At 40.4% G+C, this 25,575-nt stretch overlaps 1 protein-coding gene across 4 annotated transcripts in view; it reads right to left on the reverse strand.

Moving 5' to 3' along the window:
- The window catches only part of MAST4 (microtubule associated serine/threonine kinase family member 4), a 579,655-nt gene that overhangs the window by 187,101 nt on the left and 366,979 nt on the right, over positions 1-25,575 (reverse strand). The window contains exon 2 of one of the 4 annotated variants that reach the window (XM_073014719.1): positions 22,116-22,196. The exons of the other annotated variants lie outside the window; for them this stretch is intronic. Coding sequence (XP_072870820.1) covers positions 22,116-22,196 — 81 coding nt within the window. The remainder of the gene's footprint in view (positions 1-22,115; positions 22,197-25,575) is intronic. 4 annotated transcript variants of the gene reach the window in all.

The following is a 25,575-nucleotide window of genomic DNA, read 5'->3' on the forward strand; positions in this document are numbered from 1 at the left end:
ATTGCCATTTTATTTTTCTAATTCAATGACATAGGAAGCAGCCCCACATATTAAAGTTATTTTTACCTTCTTTGCCTTTGTTTTGATTCCCCTTCCCATCCCATACACCCTTGCTCCACTTACCCCAAAACCTAATCCTTCCTCTAAGCCCAACCTTGTATCTTACCTACTCCAAAGTCTCTTTCAGCTACACAGACACACACAAGCAGGCTACAGGTTAAAGGAAAATAAATAGGTAGGTTATAAAATCATTCCAGGCCTACTACCCAGATAAGGCTGGCACTAAAAATAAACCTGATTTGGTAACAAAGAAGGGAAAGACATCAAAAAGGATCGTTCTTCGGTACCTTTCAAAGATCCAGAACTCCAATTTGCCCAGCAGGAAAATCTAGGGTCCCTCAAGCTGCTGACATGTTAAAGGCTTTTGTCTTTGGTCGAACATTTCTTCTAGCACCTGCATTCTACCTTCGACTCACCTACCTCTCCTGAACCCTCCCCAAAATGGTCCTTTAATTCCATGGCCTGTGCACAGATGGGCACAGACCTTTCGGCATCTGGCATTTCATATCCTCCTAATGAAGGATCAGCATCACTCCATACAGGAGACCACTCTCCTGTGTGAAACTCCTCCTTCATTCTGCTTCTTTGAAATCACCTGCCTGGTCTTCCTCCTAATCTCTGGCCATGCCTTCTCCAGATCCTCAGCATGACATTTCAATCTGCAGTGTCTCAGGAATCTGTCCTGAAGCTACTTCTCACTAATTGACTTCATCCGGTCCCCTGACCCTGTACACCACCTACTTACCTAAAAGTCCCAAATTTACTTCTCCAGACCTAACTTCTCCTTGGAATTCCAGACTTCACAAGGGTATCATATAAGGATCTCAGATTCAACACAAACAAAACAAAACTTCGAATTTTCTTCCACGATCCTGCTCCCCACCCTCTCAAGTCTTCCCCACCTGTGTAAACAGAACCGTGATCTTCTGTTAGTCCAGTGGACAATCTAGGACCCATCCTTGTTTTTGCTGTTTCCCTCAATGTCCCCCGTCCCGCCCCCATCCTCCAACTCATCCCTTGGCAAGCCCTACACATTTCCCCTTCAGAATACAGCCTGAATCCATCTACTTCTCTCCAATTTCACTATTTACCCCTGTAGTCCAAAGCAACATTCTCTCTCATTCTGAACTACTTTTTGGGCTCAATCCACCCTCTACACAGAAACCAGGGTAACTTTAAAGAGGCAAATGAGATTATGTTATTGCCCTACTTTAAAATATCAAGTGTTTTCTACGTACGTATGTAACAAACCCACACATTCTGCACTTATAGCCCGGAACTTAAAATAAAAATATCAAGTGCTTTCTTTCCATCCTGCTTAAAGGAAAGCCCGATCTCCTTACTCCAACTTATGAAGTCCTGTGGACCTGGCCCTGCCTCTCTGCCCACTCATCCACATGTGTGCCCTGTGCCCACACCACTCTTCTTTAGGTTGCTCCTGCCCTGGACGGTCTCTTTACTTGTGAGGCTTTTGCTTTGGTTTTCTCATGGCTGTTGCCTTTTGGTCATTTAGTTCCAGCTTGCATACCACTCCTTCAGGAAGAAAGAAGCCACGGCTCCCCAGTTTTATTTCTCTGAAGCTCACTTGTCACTCTGCAGTGTTTTTCTGGTTTATGTTACATCCTCTTCTCCTAATCCCTGCACCCCACTAGGATACAAGCTCCACGAGAGCAGCGACTTTCTCTATCCTGTCAGTTACTGTATCCCTAAAGCCTAGAACACAGCCTGGCTGGTGGTAGCTTCTCAAAAACACCTGCTGACACGAAGATTGTGTGAATGAACACAGTGCCTCCTCTGTGTTACCGCTAAACACTGTCGGCCAAAATATTTTGAGATGCATGGTCCAGGACTTCTTTCTCCGTCCTCCTCTGTTTGAATTGAACAGTATTTCACTCTGTAAGCTCCACGATCTGATGTCATAGGTTACATCTTTGTATTCCTTCAGGAGCTCCACCTCTACTAAGGCTTTGTATAAAGTCATAACACTGGCATAAACCCTCTGTTGACAAACCACAACGTTACATAATGAAATAACCAAATCACAACATGACATAAGAAAATACCTCTAATCCCTCCTCCTTCCCCTCCTCCTCAGTTTTGTAGCAACTATTTACTAATCATTTCCCCTGTGCCTGGTACTTAATGATCCTCAAACATGGGAAGATTAATGTTAACTTCCCCAATATATAGATGAGGAAACTGGCACTTAAGAGACACTACGCAAATAGCCCCAAGTCCCTTAAAGCAAGTATCATGCAAATGGTAGGTTAAAATATCTCAGAGGGAGAACCAGGTATATGGAAATAACCTTCTCTTCACCATTAAAGCAGAATCCCAAAGTCTAGCTTCTACCAAAATCATGAAAATGATCAGCTCCAAAGTCACACAGACAGATTCTGGAACAAAGCTAAGGTATGGCCATCTGTGATCATGGAAAAGTAGCTCCTCAGAGATAAGTGGCATTAACTATTGTCTCCAAAACTAAATCAATGCATTGGTTTGACCAGGGATCTCACCCACAAATGCTGCCTGGAGGAGAAACTGACTACTTCTGACATTTCATATCCTCTTAATGAAGAAGGTACACACAGGTATGAAGAGCACAAGAAAAGCTCCGTGGCAGCAAAAGATTGGAAATTTAAACCGTGTATCTACCTCCACGAAATGAAGCCAGCTACATAGTGAAGGCAATACTCACCCCTTAGCTTCCTAAATAAAAATGTGATATAAATGCTATGTGTTCAATAAAAGCTATAACTCTCTGATGAATGGTGCAGCATTCCTTGATATCTATTTTAGTGGAATTCAGATTGATATGAAAACTAAATCCAGCTAGACAATGAACCCTGTATAGTTGTGCAAATTAATCACCAGTAAAAGGGCACTACACTCCAACAGTGGTTGCAGGCTGGCAACCTCCTTCGAACAAATTGCAAATAGGCACTTTAATGAGGGAGAAAATATGAGCTAACATAACTGTAGTCAAATCAGTTCCTACAGGAGGGAAAGCACATTAACTGATGTGCTGATATCCACCGCCAAAATATCAGCTAGGGAGAACAAAAGGCTGTCAAAGCAAGATGCTGTTACTAAGCCAGACAGCCCAGGGTATGGGCTTAAGGTGCAATATAACATTCTCAAGGGGAACATGAGTTTTGTTTCTAATGTCAGCTCTTTAAGTGCTTTTTATTGATGTCATTTTATTAGGATGTGCTAGTTCTCCCTGACTACCAATAGGAGATTCAAATAGATTGTCATGGTGGCTTCAGAAATACACACTTTAATAAATAAACACTCTTTTATGACATCATTTTCCTAGTTAGGCAGGTCATGGTGTCCAGACACATTCAGATCACTCGATATTACATCTCTAAGTGACCCTCCATGCCAAGTGAGACGCTTTACCAAATTGTTATTAGAATCGACTTTAGTCTCCTGAAGTAAGGAAAAATGGAGAAGTTAAAAGAAAGCACACACTCTCAAACACAGGATGCTCATGGTTCAGAATGGGATAAGGCCAACAATGTTAAAAGATAAAAGAACATGTCACCTGCAGAAAGCTGAGATGTGCAAGGCCATTATACAGGAGCAGACCAGATCCTGGCCTTGCCACCTCCTAGTTTGTAAGACTCAAGACAAGTTCACCTCTCTCTGTAAATCCTGACTTCCTCATCTTTAAAATAAGAATAACATCATCAAACAACTCCACCTATTCTACCTAGTCCCACAAAATTGAGGCCTCAAATCATTTTATGGCTGCCTCAAACACAATAAAAAATCATGGGATAAAGTTCAAATAAACAAAGAGTAAGAATGATCTCATTGGGTTTTTATGAGAATCAAGCAAGAGTTTGTGTGTGAGAAGTGTCCTCAAATTAGAGAGCACTTAACAATTACTGAGCCAATTGATCTTGGCAGAGACACTGAGTTTTTAATGCTCCTCCAGAAGCAATACTACTCTACAGCCCTCAGAATCAAAGTGGGTCAGAGCCTCTCTTGAAAAATGAAATCTCAAATTTAAATGGGGCAAAAATAAGCTTGGCCCTAGTCTGCATTCTCTCTCAAAAACCCAAATCTGTTTATAGGGCTATGAAATCCATGTTCTCCAAGAACAACAAACTAAGGATGTTTTTAGAAGCATCTGAAGCTTCTGGCCAATTTCTGACAAAATAAATTCAATGCAACTCTGCCAGTTTCTGAACACAATTTCCATTGGCAAATCCCTGGCGCAGGTGCTGCCATCCCCACCCCCATCCCTCCATCACCACAGTAAATACTGCCGATTGATTATGCAGTTTTCAGCCACTAAGTCCCAGACGGAGCCTCAGAATCTTTCTCAGCACAAACTTCTGAGTGGATGTCGTCAGAAAATATCTATTATTAGCCATTCCTAAAGTAGAGAAATGAACAATTGACTGCATAGTCCAAAGCCTTTCCAAAATAAAATTGCTATTTTGAGCTGATAATTTCTAACAAATAAAAACATTATTAAATAGCTGTATTCATCAAATCAATATATTCAGCTATTCTAGGTAACATTTTGCAAAAAAATTCCCACTTGTAGGCTTAAAAATAAGTGATGCCACTCAAAGTCACATGTTTTACCATATTATGAGGTAAATGGAAAAGGTACAGGATTACAAACTTTTGACTTTAAAATTTCTAGGTCCAAACGATCTCTCCCATACTCCCCTGTGCAGAGCTTTGGAGTCTCAGTTCAGCACTAGTATTTCTTTAGCATAGTCTTTACTCTTTCATGAGAAAGAAAACATCCTGATCAGCAAACATCCCTGCAGTTTGCTTCCTTGGGTAAGAGGGGAAAGCGTGTTACTGTCAGGCCTCAGGCTCTTCACCAGCATCAAAAGCAGAAGGCTCTCTTCTTGACTGCCCCAGAATACCTACACTTTCTAGGCCCAGACGGAGCATTTATTCTAAAACTAAAGACTCCTTGGAAATGATCGAAATTAGGTGGAGAAGAGTGACAACTGAAAGGCAAAGAGAGACATGCTATGTAAATGTATCTCTCAGTTCTGGCCCTAGATGAATTAGATCACTGCTGGGAAGCAATATTCTTGCAACAAATACAGAACTTACAACATTCTTTGTTGAACCATACTAAAAAGGACTCGTTTAAAATATATTTTCACCCTTTCTGATGAATTGAGGTCATTAGCCATTTCGTGAAGGACTTCTTGTAAAATTCCACATGAGGACAAGTCATAGAGCTCCAAAACCACACATGGTTTCTTTAGTCTGTTTCCCTTTTAGCTTTGACTACTAGGAAACTAAGTTAAATTCAGACCTCAATTAGATTAGTTATCTTACTCAAGTACCACATAAAAGTATCTTAGAGTTTGAGTACTTGCTTATCCTTTTTAATTAATTTCACATGTATGTTTTTGTTGTAAACTACCTTAAATCCTTTTCAAAGGAGGTAGGTATAAGTGACGAGCACACAGCCAAGTGTGAGGCGTTGTCATGCATCTAGCATTGTGGCTGCAGCTGGCTCTACTTACCAGGCCATCCTTGACCCTTGGGGGACTTATCTCTGGCCAGATATGTACATTTCAGCCACTGCAAGAGACAGTAAATTTCACCTACTCCCCACAACCCAGCTATTCAGAACTGATAAAACATTTCTTTATATCCAAACAGAATTTTGCATCCAGCAAGTAGCTTGAAGTTAGGAAGGCATCTATTCTTCCTCAGATAACTTCTGCACACCAAAAATCTTGCAATAATAGTGGTGCCTGACAATGATTTTCCCCTGATAAATTAAAGATGACATCATTCAGAATTGTTCTGCAAAACCTGGTCAGATCCATAACAACTGTCTATACTCATAATAGGCAGACAGTTCTGAGTGAAATGTATTCTATACATATGTGAACTACACACTTAATGACTGTGAGCCATGGGGCTAAAAGAGCTCCAATAACCATTGTTTCTCACAAAGTTCAATGACATTTTCTAATAATACATATAGAACACCTGCAAGCTGGACAAATTATGGCCTGAAATTTCAGTATCTGGAGTGTGAAAAGGACCTCAAAAGCAAGCTCATTTGGTCTCTCGACAGCTAGTTTGATGTATTAATGACATTCAATTCCAGCAGCCCAATCCTAGTAGTAGAAAGAACAAACAAATGTGTCCCTGCCCCCACAACCAAGGATCACTCTCTAGCTTCTGGGGCATCTCTAGTGGATCTAGAGGGTGAACCCAAATTGGACCTTAAGGCCATTCAGGTGTTTCTCCAAAGCGGAACACCAGGCTTACTCCCTAGTTAACTGAACTCAAGAAATCTCAGTCGTAGGTTGCAGCTGAACATGCTTCCCCAAACTAATCACTATATTTTTTTCTGAGTCCACACCGAAACCACAGGAACAAGGAGCAAAGGTGGATTTTGCAGAGCATCTGCCCCCACTACTCGCAATTTTAAAGAGGCCTCAGTGTCTCCATTAACACCTCCTACACCTTCATCTACATTCTATATGAAGTTCTGAACATTCTCCCTGGGGTGCATCTCCAACAGCAGGCTGGACCTTTCTACTTGGCTGCTGTGCCATCATTTTCAGGTTCAATATTACTAAACATAGCTAAAAATGAAACTGTTATCTTCAAAATGGACTGTTAACCTTGCTTCTATCTGAGATATCACAATTCTCCCAATCTGCGTAAAAAGCCTCCCACCCTTCAGCAGGTCCTGTCAACTCTTCTTTCACGATGCCTTCCGTTCTTCCTTCCCCTACTCAAGCCTGCCTTTCTTCAGCTCTTCATCATTCCTTTTCTGCACTTTCCTTCTACTCTATTCAGATCAAGTTTCTCCCATGCAGAAATCATTCATAGTCAAATTCATAAACTTGTGCATATAACAAAACAGTGCCTCAAAACTAAGCTACCATGTGATTCTATTTTCCTAATTAAAAAACCTCCAGACACGTCCTACACTGGAAAAAGAAAACTCAAGACTAGCATGTGAAACATGACAGTCTATTCCCAGTGTTCCTCTTCCACAAAAATCCCTTCTGTCCTCATGCTCACTGTATGTAAGCTCTCAGGCAAGTCGACTTACCCAGCATCCTTGAACATGTCTACATCATCCCTTTCACTCCTATCCTTCTGCTCATTCCCAGTGATCTTCTCTCCTCCTTTCCACGTACTTAGCCCTGAATCCACCTTCGTAGTCCAGTTTAAATCCTGGTCCTAAATTCTCATGGCCTCTGGTGGGTACCACTCATGTGGCATTCATAGCTCTGCACATTTTTTCAGGTGTCTAGCTTAACTAAATTGTCACTTAAAACTAAAATAAGAAGTCTTCTCATCTTGGTATCCTTCCCACAGCATTAGTACAGCAACCTAACAAAAGTGGGTTATATTTGCTGACATGCCATAGCTTATAAAGAGTCTTAAGAAGACTTCCTAAAGACTGATTTTAAAACACAGAATAACTAGAATAGGAACATCTTAGGTCTTTACTTCGTTTAGTAAACCCTCCTCTCATTACTACAACTCACCCAACCTTGGATGTACTTAAAAAACTGTAAAACTCATAAAGTGAAGGGAAGAATAGAGGAGTGCATTTTACTCTACTAGAAAGATCTCTGATTTTAGTTTTTAGTTCTGTGTTAAAATGACCACAAGGACTTCAAAGTATATCCTCTTTCATGTTCATTCATAGTCAAATTCATAAACTTGTGCATATAACAAAACAGTGCCTCAAAATAAGCAACCAATATAAAAATGTATGCATGTGATTTTACAGCAACAGTACTTTAGGCAGCTGATTTTACACTGAAAAAGAAAATCTACTTTGAAACTTCAAAGAAGCAGAGAATGGAAATAAAAATGCTTTTGGAGACAGGATGATCACTGGGTTCTAGGTTCTGAGTTCGAATCCTCTGTAGTTGACAGTATTTTCTAAGATGTCACTGGAATGCACAAACCTAGACACAGAACTGACCAAAAAACAAACAAACAAACAAAAAAACCTACATTTTATGCCAAAGCGTTTCAATTCTGTTTTCACAAAAGAATACAGAATCAAATGACATTTCATTTATTTCTCTTACTGTAGTCATATGTAATCTTTTTTCCTTTTGGAAGGAAACAACAGCCAATGTAAACCAAAGAGCAGAACTTGATGCGGACATCAAGGTGAGGAACAGCGACTCATGCCTGAGAAGCTATTATGAGGGATTTATGGGTCTAAACACTGACAATAGATTGAATAAACAAGATCATGCATAGGGGCAGGAGGTTCCTGGCCTCGCCCCCTGCAAATGTGTACAGCTGCTGTTGTGATCAATAAAATAAAATTTAAAACAGTAAATGCTCTGAGGTTGCAGTCACTTTCTGCTTTTTCTACTTTCTCAATCAAGAGATCATGTGGGGTGTTCTAAAAATGTCTGATAGCCAGGCGTGGTGGCTCACTCCTGTAATCCCAGCACTTCGGGAGGCTGAGGCGGGCAGATCACCTGAGGTTGGGAGTTTGAGACCAGCCTGACAAACATGGAGAAACACCGTATCTACTAAAAATACAAAATTAGCCAGGCATGGTGGCACATGCCTGTAACCCCAGCTACTAGGGAGGCTGGGGCAGGAGAATCACTTGAACCCAGGAGGCGGAGGTTACAGTGAGTGGACATCGCACCATTGCACTCCAGTCTGAGCAAAAAGAGTGAAACTCTGTCTCAAAAAAAACACAAAAAACTGATAATAGAAAGGATCCTCATATTCATGAAGCTGAGACTATCTATATCAGCCCTGATGCTGACCCTACACCCCAATGCCACAGAGATCTGTAGCTTGGTTTAAAGCTCTTGGCCTGCCACTCTCTACATGATGTCTATACAATTTAGTTCCTTTTATATTTCCAATCATTATGAATAGAAAACTATAGATGCAAAGAAGTTGAGGATAGGGGTCAGTGGTTATTAAAAGTGTTAAAAAGGGTACTCAGTTATCCATATTCTATTTAATCTCAAACTGAGCTAAATAGGAAGCCCACAGGATCAATGTTCCCAGGTAGTTTACAAGTTTCATAAAGGTAATGGGTAAAGAATTACAACACATTATAATCATCACACCAAAATCTCCAGATCGACACTGTGGGGATGTTAATTGTCCAGATCGCTCTCCTGAATGCCACAGCCTATGGAATCCCTTCTATCTCCTGGTTCCAGGATGAGCCTGCAGAGACCTGTGCATTAAACGCATTGTTCTTTTCTCCACACTTGTGGGCAGAGGGACAGCATAAGATTACTGTCTCCATACTTCTGCTATCACATTTCAGTCAAGCTAGTTCCCTTTCTGTTCCCCATACAAGTCTGAGAGCTCCCTGAGGGGAGGGATGGAATCCTTTTTCATCTTCATCTCCCCAGTCTTGTGCTTGGCTTACAGAAGCAAAATGACTGTTTAGTAAACAAGAGAACAGAAAGGACCCATCATATATGCAGCAGTGGCAGCAGTGTGGATCAAGAGGCCTGGAGCAGTTCACAGCAGGGCCTGTAGCAGGAGAACTCTGATGGTTGCCAGGAAGAAGGAGTGAGCCCATCTGAGTGCCTTCCAGAAATGGGTAATGCCTTGGAGGGCTGGAACCATCCAGTTCATCCTGTGGCTTTTCCTTGGAGTCTCATGTTGGTGTTACCCACATGTACATGGTACATGCACATGGCAACAGCACAGGCAAAGATCCCATGAGGTAAAGCTAAAATGTGCTGTCAACTACACAGCAAGGGATTCTCTTCTCCACACACAGACAGACACATGGATATAATGCTCAGAGGCATCCAACACCTGGAAAGTTAAACAGCATTTTTTTTTTTTTTAGACAGTCTAGCTCTGTCACCCAGACTGGAGTGCAGTGGTGCGATCTCAGCTCACTGCAACCTCATCTGCCTCCTGGGCTCAAACAATTCTTGTGCCTCCGTCTCCCGAGTAGCTGGAATTATAGGTATGCGCCACCAAGCCCAGCTAATTTTTGTATTTTTAGTAGAGAAGGGGTTTCATCATGTTGGCCAGGTTGGTCTTGAACTCCTGACCTTAGGTGATCCACCCACTTCGGCTTCCCAAAGCACTGGGATTACAGGCGTGAGCCACCGTGCCCGGCCTAAACAGCATTTAAGCAGGGATTATATCCCTGGACTGTGGGAAGCAGGACTGGTCACTTTCTGACTCTCTCAATATTTTTCTCCTTTAAGGATACCCTTGTGTTTCCACCTTACACACATTTGTCCTTAATCTTTCCAGCCACAGTGGTCTGTCTTTTTTAAACTATCATGATGAGCACTCTGTGAGCACTGGTTCCAGTCACTAGGAGGAGGCTGGGGGCCACAGTGAAAGGGGCACTGGGCTCAGAGTTGGAACAGCTGGTTTAAGTCACCGGGCTCCCTTATCCCGGGGCTCCTTCTTCTGTAACATGAATGTGAAAGTGCCCACCACATTGCCCTCACTTCATCACTTCGGGGTCCCGGGAAAAACAACAGAATGCAGTTTACCACTGCATTTGTTTCCTGCAGCAGCTGTTTAACAAATGACAACAAACTTGGTGGGTTAAAACAATAGAGAGATTTTCTCCCAGTCTGGAGGCCAGAAATCTGAAATCAGTGTCAAAGGGCCAAAAGCAAGGTGTCAGTAGGCCAGGCTCCCTGTGAGGCTCTCAGGGAGAATCTGCTCCTTGCATCTTCTGGCTTCTCTGTGGGCCAAATCCCCCTCGGCCTCTCTTACAAGGACACTTATGATTGAATTTAGGGACTATTGAGATAATCCGGGATAATCCCCCCATCTCGAAATCCTTAAATTAATCACATCTGCAAAGACTCCTTTTTTCCTAAGGTAATGTTTACAGGTTTCAGAGGTTAGAACCTGATATCTTTGGGGCCACCATTCAGCCCATGACATGCATCAGCTATATTAAGTGTTAATGCACAATTCCCACCCCATATTCTTAATTCTTACAATCTCAGCTAGAATAGAAATTCTTTGAAGATAAGAAGCAACTCTTACACTTTGAAAGTCCCATGAAAGCTTTCAAGGTATTATGTACAGAAAAAATAGTTATTTTTTTCCATTTAGAAAACAAAACCCTTACTCTACTCAATTTTTAGTTGCCAGCATTATATTCCATGGTAAAAAGTTCTAACATAGTCAAGTGTTTCATTTTTTATTTCTAAAATGGTCAAACTTTCTGTTCAGAGAAGCTGGAGAAGAAAGAAATGCATCGTAACATGTTTCCACGGTCCATGGCAAGTGCCTTGCAGTGAAGTGTCATTTGTAATGCATTGTTAGTAATACTTCTAAATACTATCAGAACCCAAAGGCAGGAAAGCTACTAGAAGCAAAATTGCAATGAACTCCAGACAAACATCTATAAACCCCTTGCAGTCAGTCTGATTCATCTCAGTGTCATGAAATAGAAAAGCAGCAGTAGCTCATCTGGAAAAGCTTGATGTAGGCTCAAGGTGGGGATAAATTCATTCATTCATTCATTTCTATAACAAGTGGTTGTTGAGGACATATTATGTGCCAGATACTAGGGACTCAATGATAGCCAAAATAGGCAAATCCCTTGTAATTTGTAGGTTTCATGCTAGTTGGGTAAGATAAATAAGAAACAAATAAATAAATGTTATATTAGGTGAGATATTCACTATAAGAAATATCATGAAGCAGTCCAAAAGGTGGTGGTGATGCTGTCATAGAGAGGCCAGGGAAGGCCTTTGATACAATAACATTTAGTACAGACGCTAAGGAAGTGAAGGAGAGCACCATTCAGGTATCATTTCAGTGTTCCTTCAGCTGTTCTGGACAGCTAGAACATCTTGTGCCAGAAAGTGAGGAGGTGCTCAAAGATTAATAGCATCATGTTAAAAGGACCCAGGAGCCAGCTTAAACAGCTTCGGCTTCCCACTGATGAATTTTAGGACAACTTGACCAACAAAAAGAGGAATGCTGGTTATAGATTATTACACATCAAATATATATTTGTCTTCCATTTTCTTCTATAGAAAACTGTATGAGTCAATATTCCTTAAAATGAAGGGAGAGAAAAGAGGGAATATTCTTCAACTGAGGAACACCAACTAATAATAGAAATAAAAAATTGTGACAAACAGCAATGTAATAAATGATTAAAGCAAGGTCATCAATGAATGCAAAAACCACTGGGTGAAATCTTGTTGGGAAGAGTATATTTATATGGACTAAAAATTTCACCCCAGAGATTACTTAATAAGGTAAAGGCATAATCACCATAAAGGGAAAATGTGGCAGACACCAGCTTTTGGACTTCCTGGTGTGATGCTATGAGGAGGACATCATTGCCTTTTCTTGGCAAATAGATTTAACCTGAACCTAAAGATGACAAAGTCACCAGACAAACTGAAATTGTGGGATGTTCAACAGAAAAGTTGTCTAGTACTGAGGGATGATGAAAGATAGTATAACTTTCTAAATTAAAGGAGAGTAAAGAAAGAGATATGACAATTCAGTGGAACATCTGATCTTTAACTGGATCGTGAAATTAAAAAAAACTTTTACAGACACATTTTTTGAAACAACAGGAGAAAGCTGACATAGCCCATATAATAATGTTCAATTTTAAGGCTATTATAATAATATAGTTATATAGGAGAATGTACTTATTCTTAGGAGATACATGCTTAAGTATTTAGGGGTGAAGTGTCTGAATGTCTGCAAATTACTCTCAAATGGTCCAGCAGAAAAAAAAATGTTTAAATACATCTAGGGGCTAAGAGAGGAAGACAGGGAGAAAGATCTAATGTGGCAAGTGTTAACCGGTGAATCAAGATGAACGTGGTCGTACAATTTTTTCAACTTTTTAAAAACAGATTTGGGATTTTAAAAAGAAAGTTGAAGGGGTAGGAAGAGAGTATTTAGAAACAGGGAATAATCAGCCCTGACACAGGAACATGCTTGAAGTGCTCAAGAAAAGGCAGAGTCCAATGAGGCCAGAGGGAATGGGTGAGACATGGCAGGAAGCCAGATCATGGAAGACAGTGGGCACCCACTGGAAGGTTCTGAGCAGGAGCAGCTCTCACTTCACAAAGATCACTCTGAGAGCTGGATGGAGACGGATCATAGGAGGGCAAAGGTTGAATTAAAGCAGGAAGACATGCTAGGAGGCTACTACTACACAAATCTAGGGATAAATGGCAGTGGCTCACACTAAGGTGGGATAGGAGAGGTGGTCAGCATCGCATATTGCGAAGGCATAATCAACAGGACTTCCTAGTGGATGATGCGCACATGCCCCCAAATCCACACGTGCATACTGCAAAGATTTTTAAAAGGGAAGAATTACAGATGGCTTTTGACTCAGAGCTTGATTAAAGTTGAGCCCAATTTGTATTTTATATAAAGAGGAGAGAAAAAAACAACACCACTGCAAGAAAATACATGTTCTTCTCAATATGGGGTATCTCCATAATGTTTTATTAACTAGAGTCAGTAATGATTCAGCTAAACAAATTATCAGATAAGTAAGTAGAAAAGCCTAAGAATCCATGAAATTTAGCTCATCTTCTTTTCACCCCAGACCATTAGTACAGCTCTCCCAGTTTTATAATGCCTCATCATTCACTATCATTTCAATTAGAATATGCAACATTCTTGATACAAAGGTTGGGTTTTGTAGTTCATTTTGAATGCTGGGTTCCAAGAACAATATGACACTAATAATAACAAAACAGAATACTCTTCTTGGAACATTTCACATACATGACCTAATTAATTCTTACACCACCTCCAAGAGGCATTATTATCTATGTTACTGCTGGAGAAACTTGACAATTTTTTAAAGTTTTTGCATTTGTATTACTCCTTTTACTGAGGCATCTCTGAGTTTCATATTATCATCACCATCTTACGCTTTCAAAGAACATCACAACTTAATTCTCATATCAACAGGGTGGGTGTTAATGGCTGTATCCATATTTTAAATGTTGGAAATAGGTTTTTAAAAATGATGTGAAATGTCTTTTTCTCCTGTGACAAAGAAATGCCTTAACAAAATGGAACATAGGACTTAACTTCCCCCCAACATACACATGCACGTGTACACACACACACACACAGAGCAAAGTAAATTTTTATTCACCCCAAGAAGATCTACTAAAAAAGATAACTGTTAAGCCTCCATAGAATAATTTCAATATATTAAAAAACCAAAATTTAAAAAGTTACTTAAGTCGTCACAATATTTGGCCCAGAAAAGACTTCATAGTAATGAATCATCTTGAGCTACGAGGTCCAAAGAAATGTTTAAGAGTAGATGGTATCAAGAAAGTGTCCGGGCTCCTTGCAAATGGGGTGAGGAATTCTTACTCAGGCCTGAAGTGGCTGGTCTCCTAAAAGGGCTCCCGGAGCCCTCTGAATAACACAGCAATGGTGAGAACACTTGTCACCTCCAGGGCCGTAGCAGGCTGGCCTGGGCTGAGGGAACAAGGCACAGGCTGCTCAGACTGGAGTTGCTGGGGCCCATGGCCTGATTTCCAAAGCAAATTCAATTTTACCTTCTTTCCATCACCTAGGCTCTGTCCAAAATAAAATTTTAAAGAAGTCATATTGGGCTTCATAAGTCAAAACATGCTCCTCATACCCACGAGTGCACTCTCAACGGAGGACTAAAACATCTAGGCAACCAAGCAAGAAAACTCCAGACACAGTAACAAATCCACCTGCCAGTAAATGGAATCTTACACTGTGAATGCAAATGAAAATGACCACAAATTGAAGTCCCGAAGAAACAGGGGCACAGGCTCTCCAGCCGGAGACTTGAGCTTGAACCAGACCAGGTACCTTTCTAGGGCATAATCTGTTGGTCAAACCTGGAATGGGGCATAATCTGTTGGTCAAACCTGGAGGTTTTGAAAGTGAAAGGGGGGTGCCTTTGAGCATCCCACTGGAAAAAACAGGCATACACCAATTTGTATCTGGGCAAACTGAGATGTGTGGGCTCCGTAGATAAGTCTGTCTCTGTGCCTCAGTTTTCACATCTGTAAAATGAAGACAGTACCTGCCTCCCAGCCACAGGGTGAAAACTGTGTGAGTTAACATACGTGCAGCACTAAGAACAGTGCCAGGCATGTCGCAAGCTCCCATCAATGCTGGACACTAACCTGTTGCATATGCAAATATCTAGCTTAGCAATTTGGGCCTTTAACTCAAGACAGTAGACAAAACAGAAAAGTTAATGTGAAAAGGTGAGTGCATAGAGAAAAAAACACAAATAATCATGACAAAAACCATGGCCCTGGAATGGCTGTCTGGACCTGGAACATATAGGTGTCTACACATGGATGAGTGAAGACGCTGCAAGGACTCAGCTGTGCCAGGACCCCATGGACCTGAAAGTTCTGCTTGCCATCTGACCTCACAAGACTTCATCCCCTACGTTCTGCAAGTTTACAGCAGATGAGCTCACATCCATTTTAAAAACACTCTATTTCAGAAAAATCAAAGGAAACAACCTTTCTGCAGTAAGTTTATTATGCTTGCCCTTCCCCATTACTGCTACCCACGTGAAGTCTCCTAATCCTTACCCTCTCCTCCTCTGGAGCACCGCACACACATCCTCTTTCTTACTAAGCAAGAGAAGTCTCCAGGTGGTGGCACTGGCAGAAACCAGCAAGGGTGGGGTGGAGGGAAGTGCTAAGCGGCCTGTCCACACCACCCCAGTGAAGCTGAGACTGCCAACCTTCCTCATCGCTGCCCAGCCCCACACCCACAGGGCTGGCACCGCGTTCATAATCAAGCTCATCTCTGCTTGGCTGAGCCATTCCTAAGAGTGCCTGCATGACACAGATTCGATCCTACATGACAATTCAGAAACAAAATTCCGGGAATTCATTAAACCATCACATTCACAAAAGCACAGGAACTGGTGTCTGTAGAGTACAAAGAAATTACCACCTGGTACGAGTATCTTCAGATTTTTCCAATGTTCTCCACAAAGTGAAAGTGGGAAAAACAGAGTAAAAAAGACAAATGGGCCCTCTCATCCGAAAAGGCAAAATAAACTAAAAGGGTTTAGCGGTGTAGCCATCAGGTGACTTTCCCAGTCTTACAGGTTCCCTGTGAAAAGGAGACACAAAATCACAACATATTGCCATGTGTTTGGTAAACGGCTATGATGCCTGCCCCTCACCATGGCAACAAGTGAAGTGAGGGGGATTCAGGCAGCCATGGATACCTAGTAACCTTTCCAAGCAGCAACAGGACAAATGGGCCAGCTCTTGGCAAATGGGACTAGGTGAGAATTATGCTGGATGCCCTCCCTGTTAAGGTGCTGTCTACCTTTCCTGCCCATCACTCTTAGGACCACCATATGCTCCATTCTTGCTCACAAAAAGTTATTGCACTAAAAATCTATAAGCTACTGTTCTTACATTGCCAACGAGGTAGGGGATTCATAAAGACAACAAGCGTCCAAGAAGTTTAACACCTGCCCAAGGTCACAAAGCTTGTATGTGGTGAGGTCTGTGAGCAAGACTCAGGCACTATGACTCCTAGTCTGTGGAGTCTCAAACTCAAGTGTCTCCAGGGCCAGTCAGGTACTGTGAATGAATGAAGCCAGCTAGGTGGGGTCTGTGCTGAAATGGAGAATGGCAGCTATAAAAGGTGCCGCAGGGTCCCAGCCACAGACAGAACATGGCTGCAAAGGAACACAGACTCGCTAAAGGGCTTCGGGTTTTTAAAAGCAGTCCCCAATTCACAATTCTCTTACTGCTTCAAAGCACATTTAATGACAACAACTAAATAATTTATTTAGTACCTAGTTATTTAGTACCACATTATGCTACATGGGCTAGGGAGACGGCAGTATGTAAGATAGACAGGCCTTGCCCTCCAGCGCTTCTATTCTACTACTGTTCCTTAGAGTGACTTATCCTCTTCCGTGTGTCATCTGCCATGACTTCTGTATCATTTTCTCTGTCCCTCACCATAGTCAGGCATATCTGTTAATATACGCTGGGGTTTAACTTTAATTAACAATGCCTTTCTACTTTGTCCTAGATAATTGATATCTACTCAGTTTTTACATTTTGATGGCTATAACTTACTATTTATAGAAGAATAAAAAATAAGCCCTTTCTCTCAGGGTGCCAGCACTGCTTTCAAAACATACCTACTATATAACTTGATCTCATGTTTAAGCACAGGTGAAAACATCAGAACAGGCTTGAATCCCAGGGAATAACACATTCATTCATTAAATCAGTACATATTTACGGAGACTCTCCTATGTATGTCAGGAACTATTTTAGGTTTTGTGGATACACGTGTGAAAAAGTAGACAAAAATGGTTGTCCTTGTGGAGCTGATAGCACAGTGATAATATTCTTCGCTGGAAGTAGTACTATATCCTACCAGCAACATGGCATGTGTGTTTTCAGTCACAGCTGAAACAGGGAGAGAGATTTGGGAGATGGAAGGAGAAGAAACAGCGTACCTCCTCTACTGCCAACTCTGGCATAGCTGACTGTGTGTTTACCACCCTGAGACTCCAGAAACTAAATGGAGATGCAAAGAAAAGGATGGAAGAAGTAAAATACAAGGAACACAGGACATGCAGCCAGCAGGTTCTCGAGTGGTTATCATCCAGGAAGATGTTGGAGGATGAAACAGAAGTACAAAAGAACATCACTATGGCATAATAAAAACTTGGCCACTGAGTAATGGTGTCCCAGCCTACAGCTACTTACTGGGTCCCTATTGACGGCAAGGCATGCTCGGTGCCAAGAAAGACACTGAGAATGTGAAATGAGATAGTTTCTTCTGGAATCTTGCTATCTAATCACAGTCCAGACTAGGAGCTGGCACAAGTCACATCTATATTACTCAGGAGGCATTGATGTCACCATTATACAAACAGCCCCTAAGTGGTAGCCAATTTATTAAGTACTGGAGGTCATGAGAAATTCTGAGTAGTTACGGTTGCCTCAGAAGGAGGAAAGGAAGGTTGTACATAAATTCCACTTAAGGTCTTAAAGATGCTCTCTGTCACACTGGTAACTAATAAACTGATATTTAGGGCCATAAGTATATATATTTAGTTTGTAGACAAAGTGTGTATTTTGCCTATTTCTCCAGCCCTGATGGAAGATTTTTTTTTTAAGAAGTGTGAGATTTTCAAGATGGAAGGGCTTTTGAGAATAAGGTAGTCTAACCCTCTGCTCAGTGCAGGAATAGAGTCTGCATCTTTCCAGCTCACTGGGTGCCTGGCTTTCCTGATGGTCTGATGAGGCAGCCCATTAAAAGTTTAGAAAGCTTCCTTAGAAAATTCTTTATTTCATACTGAGCCCAAATTTGTCTTACCATAACCTCCATACGGCAGTGCAAGGTCTTATTACCCAGACATACCAAACAAAACGTAAGTCCTATTTAGCAACTGAGCTGTCCTGGAAGCTGCAGATGTCTTACTTCTGGCCAACCTTCAGGAAGCCTGGCCTGGAGAAGCCCCTGGAGTTTCGCTGGAGATGGAGAGCCGACTCATGTCTCTGCACAGCCTGCCTCCAGGGTTTTACTATGAAAAGAATAGAATCTTCTATTGCCATATTTAGAAACTCTGTGTGTCAGCACCTCAAAAGGGCACAGACACTGTGATACTCACCACCACCACTCTCTCCTAGACCTTCAAGCCCCACTCATGAGAAAGGAATAAAGAACAAATCTGACCCTTCACAATCAATGGTAGGAAAACAAAATCTGTGCAGGGATATAATACATGCTTTTTTTTGTGGTAATAGCATGAACATGGAGTCTTGCAATTTATAATATCAGACCATCATTTTGGGGCACACTATCAGAGATACCCAATTCCAAGCTGCCAACTAGATATCTCTACCTAGAACTTTCTCACCGTGTTTATGACCAGACTCATTATTACAACATTTTCCTCCCTCCCCAACTCTGTTTTTTTGGGTTTAAGTCATTAATGCTAGAAATCGCAGTGTAAGTCAGTCATTCATTGAAAATTATCTACTGAACACCTGCTATGGGGGACCTTTACTTCATCAACTTCTACAACAAAGATTGCTAACTATTTAACAAAATGTATTTCCTCCTTTTCCTGGACACCAGCAAGCCATATTTCCCAGGCTTCCCTGTGGTCAGATACAGTCAGAATACCACATTCCAGGCCATGAAATGTGAATGGAAGTGATGTGTGCCACCTTCAGGTCTGTCAGTGCATCATCCTTCATGCTCTTTCCCTTTCCACCAGCTAAATGTCGATGCCCAAGGCATCCTTGAAGGCCATCGGTTCAAGATCCCTCTGGATCCCTTAATGACTCTATGGAGCAGATCCTCCCTCAAACCCTTCATCTATGAGTGAACAATCCAATTCCATTGTATTTGAGCCATTGTATGTTTATTTGGTGGTTGATATATTAGCAGCACTGTAACCAATATATCTTCTATTTCTTATTCACTCATTTATTCATTATTTAATAAGCATTTTTCAAACACTTAGTACATTCCACATATAGAGTGAGGCACTGGGGAAATAAAAATGACTAAAGAAGGTCACAAGGTCTACCTAAACCAGATAATTAAAACTCAATATAAATGATCTCAGAGCAGCATGTGTATGTCTTAAGTTAGTCACAGTGGAAAGATCTGAGACTTCATTTTGAGTCCTAGGCTACTATTTAAACTCTGTATGTGTTAGCATTTTCATCCGTAAACAAAGGCAATATTCATTTCTGTCTCATGTAGTGTTGGGTGGATTAAATGGAATGAAGCCATGTATATAAAACCAGTTGGCCAACTATAAAGTACTTTGCAAATTTTAATTTAGTTTATTGCAATTGTCCTAATCCCAGACCTATTACTCATGATATATTGTACTAGAATCCTCATTGGAGTTTCTGCCTAAAATACAATCTATTCTTAATATTGGTAAGGTACGTTTCCTCAGTTTGAACTCAGATTGCTCATTTCCTGATTCAAAACATCTTCTGACTCCTGAACACTTACAAAATGAAAGTCGAACTTTTTAGCTTTAGTATTCAAGGCCTTACATAGCATGCATGACTCCAAATTAATTTTCAAGTTTATATCAATCTCTATACAGTTCCAGACTTTTCTTCCATTTCACCTATCCTATGTCCTAGTGACACACATTATTTCTACCATATACTATGCTTTCTTACATCCTAGATTTTTTTTTCTCTGTCTGGTTTTATCCTTCACCCCCCCGCCCTGCCCCCACCAATCCCTCCCCACTGAACCTCCAAGATTTTTCAAGGTCAAGCTCAAACGCAACCAGTTCCCTAAAACTTTTCCCCCAAAACACTCTTCAGAACCTCATCCTCCGCTGCAGTACCTTAGCATTGAATCTAATTCTCTTTTCTCTTCTACTAATGATGGCATCTTCATATTGAATAGCCTATTGCCTTTAGGAAGAATAAAGAAAAGGAAATACGTGTATTGTATTAAATGAAAACATATTACACTGAAGAAAAAAAGTTCAGGACACAGTTCAATTTCGTGCAGTTGGATAACCAAAATGGACACATTAGAAGAGCAAAGGAATTCTCCAGATAGGAAAAAACAAAACAAAACAAAAAAACTACTCTTATGTTTTAGGATCTATTAAATTTAGAGGATGCTTTATAAAAGCTATTACAAGAAACTCTCACGTTGAAAGTCACTTTTACAATAATAAATATAATCCCATCAGCAGAAGAGTAGAACTAAAGTTCCAAGTCATTAATTTGTTTCCCTAGTCAATTATTCTTTGCAGATTTCAGTTCAGCCTTACTTTAGAAATATGAAAGAAACAAATGTGTTAAATTGTCCCACTCACATCATCTAAGGCTTGTAAGTTAATATTTTTCAGGAAGTGGTCATAAGTGGCAGATTCATCATTCATTTCCATCTATGAAATAAAAAGTATTCTTAAAAATTTTAAGTTGTCCTTTGCATCAACGGATAATTTGATTCTACTTTCTTCCATAGGATTTTTTATTTTTTATTTTATTTTATTTTATTGAGACGGAGTCTCCCTCTTTCATCCAGGCTGGAGTGCAGTGGCCGGATCTGGGCTCACTGCAAGCTCCGCCTCCCGGGTTTACAGCATTCTCCTGCCTCAGCCTGCCAAGGGGTAGCTGGGACTAAGGCACCCACCACCATGTCCAGCTAGTTTTTGTATGTTTAGTAGAGACGGGGTTTCACCGTGTTAGCCAGGATGGTCTCGATCTCCTGACCTCATGATCCGCCCGTCTCGGCCTCCCAAAGTGCTGGGATTACAGGCGTGAGCCACCGCGCCCGGCCCCGTAGGATTTTTAAAAAGGGGAAAGGGATGCTGGGTACTCTATGTATGTCTTCTGATTAGATACGGTTAGATTCACTATATCCGTAAGTAGTGAATTCATGAAAAGTCTATTAGAATATACATACTATAGATACTATAGTAGCAGTATTTTCTATCATGTATTCTTATAACAAACTATGCTAAAATGTAAGAGTTCCTTGGGGATATTTCTCTAACAGAGAAAAGTGAATATAATCAGCCTATGAGTGAGGGGGAAGGAGTATATATCTTGGAGTTCTAAAAAATTATTTAAAAAATATTAACCCTTTAGACAATTTAAATACATTATCCTGTAAATAATAGGGTATAAAATAGTTTCAGGCAACAGGTATTGTGATACTCTCATAGGAATTATGAAATGTTTTCTAGAAACTAATACATTATATCTTTATATTGATCAAAACTTACAGAATTCAGTGCAGATCATTTCCTAAGAAAGCAAAATGAAAAACTGTCATATATACACACACATTGAACAATGAGTCAAGAGACACCAAGTGAAATATGAGTAAATATGCTACATGGAGTCAGTGATCAAGTAAGTCACCAAGTAAACAATTCGACCAGTTTCCTCGCCCTGTATGTTAACGCTAGGGCAACAATTAAGAAGAAATGGTTTATTGTGGATTGCAGAGTCTGAAGTCATCAAATGCTGGTGGTGGGAAATGGGGCAATAGAAAGACAAAGCAGCCCTGGGCAGGCCCTGGAGCATGCTTACCTCCAAAAGTGAAAGGCCAAGAGAGGACTACAAGGACTGCCTGGGCTGGATGGGGTTGGACTCAGGCTCCTGGGAGTGAGACTGAAAGTTAAAATAATGTCATTCCAAGTGGGAGAATTGATTGCAGTAAAAATAGCATAGCTCAGTTAAGGGACTGTGTTCCCTTAGGCCAGAATCACTACGGCAAGCTTATCAACACCACTAGGTAATCATCTAATCACTTGCCCTTTTCAGCTCTAAAATACAGAACAAGTAAAATGCTTCCTGCTGAAATTTACATTTTAAAAACTACAGCTGCCATTTTTATTTGAGCCTTTTCTTTGTCACAAAGCAACTTGGCAGATATCTTTGACATGTGATTTTTGCATCAAAGAAAATCCAGTGCCATTTTATATTGAGTATATTTTATTCCAGATTAAGAAGACAATGCAAATAAAAATTTAGGTGAAATACCATAGTTTTTAAAAAGCAAAGCAATTCACATTTCCATATAGGAAGATATGTTTTTAAGCACTTTTGCAAGGAAAAACAAGTCTTCCTTATAACAAAGACCCAGTATTTTATCTAATCCTCAGGGGCAATGAGAAAAAGTGTTCCTATGCGTATATTCAAAATAAACAATTTCAAAAATTATTACAGGTAGTTATACATTATTTTACCTTCCAGAAAGGTCTTCTCAAATCCAACTGTCAATGAACCATTATAATCCCTGCCCCCCGACTCCCCACCCAACCATCTAAACCACCACGATTATTCCAGCCAGTTCTCAAATATTCATCACAGTGTGGTTGGAATAGAGTTCATTTATCTTTTTTTCTTTTTGGCCTAATGTCTCTATTTTTAGAGAGATAAAACTGAAATTAGATATAGTACAACAATTTAACCAATATATATTAAAGCATGAAGTTGATGCTAGTCAGTTACCAAGTATTTTTACATGGCAAAATCAAAGTAAAAATTAGCTAAGTATTCTGTAGGTATTCTGGCCCCAACTCTCAGACTGAAGTGAGCAACAGAAACTCCTGCCAAAGTGCAATGAGTTTCTTTCCTTTCCTTTCTTCTTCTTCTTTTTTTTTTTTTTTTTTTGTTCTTTTTGAGACAGAGTCTCACTCTAGTCACCCAGGCTGGAGTGTAGTGGCTTACTGCAGCCTCCACCTCCTGAGCTCAACGTGATCCTCCCACCTCGGCCTCCCAACTAGCCGGGACTATAAGCACACACCACCACACCAGGGTAATTTTCGTATTTTTTTGTAGAGATGGGGTTTCCCCATGTTGCTCAGCCTGTTCTCAAACACCTGGGCTCAAGTGATTCTCCTGCTTCAGCCTCTCAAAGTGCTGGGATAATAGGTGTAAACCACCGTGGCTGCCTTTTTCCTTTTTTAGAGATGGGGTCTTGCTGGGCCGAACTTGAACTGCTGGGCTCAAGAGAGCTTTCCATCTCAGCCTCCTGAGTAGCAAGAACTATAGGCACATACCACCGTGCCTGGCTAGTGCAGAGAGTTTCTTAAAGAATGTTATTTTGCCTCTCCGCTGGACGATGGCTCTACACTGTATCATGTTTTCCTATCTTAGAGAATGAGGTCTTGAAACAAAGCTGTATTGCAGTTGATTCAAGCTGGTTGTGCTCTTCATTGGCACAGAGAGTTGGCAACGATGGCTAAAGTCAGATACGGGCTTACCATGGTTTGCAAATTCTAAATACCATCCTTGTCTCCCATTATATGGATAATTGAGACTTGGCTGTGTTGGTCTTAAACTAAAATATAAAATTATTGCTCAAAATGCTCTAATTTAAAAAATATAATGTTTCAACAGAGTAAAGTTTTATATCTTCTAAGACCATTCTCTGATTTGGTACCAGTACTTGGAATTAGTACGGAATTATTTTCCTTATACACTCAGAGCATATTCAAAAGCTGCTGCTCTTAAACATGCTGTACTCTAACTTAGCAGCTCATTGGAAAGCTCTCGGGAATGTCCCCTGATATGTCCATCATTTTGTCTAAGAACAGTCTTATCTATTCCTTCTGGTCCTAAAATCAGCATGCATAGGCACTAAAGCTGCTCCCTGTCTCCATGCGGAAATACACATGATGACTGCTATGAAGTGTCTATGTACTCGATTCTATACTTACAATGAAAAAAGAAAAAACAAAAAAATCTGCCTTTCTCAGAAACTGGAAAGCCATGCATAGGCTATTTAGGCATCATAAATTTCTTATAAATTAACAACTTACTAATTTCTGAAATATATATTTGATGTCTAACACCTAAGATTTCAATACCTGAAACAGGAATCAGAAACTGCCCCATGTGTATTGATAAATCCGATGGAAAATTCTAGATTGCATCTACAGAGCATAAAATAGGCTCATGTAATACTCCACAGCTGCAGTGCTTATGGAATAAATTCTTCTGAAAGAAAAACAGTAATGTCTCATGAACAAAAGTTCGAGAGCTGTTCTACACATTTGCTGTGTGAGTTAAGACTATAAGATTGCCAAATAATTAAATTTATATACATTAAATCTGTTTTTAATAGAATCAGTGATAAGATTTTCCATTATAACATTCCTCTGCAGTGGCTAGAAGTTGAATTTACTCAAAGACTGCAGAATTAGCTTTCTCCATGAATGAATGTAAAGTTAGCTATGTCTATTTTACAGTAATTTTGCATTTCAAGGTAAACGAAATGTTCAAAGTAAATCACATACTAATACTACGATGATATTTAAGAGTGATTCTCTATTTCACTCTCACACTCCCTAGGCAAACAGAATTATCTATTTTAAATTCACGGTAATATTTACCAAGATAAGAGGATAGAAGGAGGGGGCGTGGCCTGATACCAAAACAACATCCAAAGATGCCCTGTGTTTAGCTGACTGTTATGTCCTGTGTCAACGTTGGCAAGGTCATAAAACTCGTGGCATAGTTCAGTCTTTCTAATCATAAAATGGAATGTTTGATACAACTGAGTTCATGTTTTTAAAAAGTTACTTTGAAGTGTCTCCTCTTAATGTAGACAAAATTGAAAAAAGAAAGAAACGAAAATAAAGTAAAGGAAGAAGAGGAAAGAAAGAAAAAGCCTAATGTGAAATGATATCTACTAAGTTCAAAGAAAACAACCAGGAAACAGCACAACAGAAAACAGAGGCAAAAGCAAAGCTGGAGGTTAATGCCCCTGGGTTTTAAACATAGAGCTATGGCTCAGTTATGCATTTCCAGAACGCTAGAGAGCGGAGGGTTAAGTAGAAGAATGAGTGCATGCCACTAAAATATTCCACACAGATGGTGAGAGTTGAATGTTAGGATGGGGGTGGAGATGGGAGAAATATTAGGGCAATGGGTAAATACTATTCAAACCTCTAATATGAAGAATGTCACAGCTAGCAAGAAGGTTGTAAGAGCCCTCTAACTTTTTGTAAGTGAGCTGCTCGTTAGTATAAAATCAGGGCAC

The sequence above is a fragment of the Chlorocebus sabaeus genome, chromosome 4 (genome assembly GCF_047675955.1).
Source record: "Chlorocebus sabaeus isolate Y175 chromosome 4, mChlSab1.0.hap1, whole genome shotgun sequence".
In the NCBI taxonomy this organism is placed as follows: domain Eukaryota; kingdom Metazoa; phylum Chordata; class Mammalia; order Primates; family Cercopithecidae; genus Chlorocebus; species Chlorocebus sabaeus.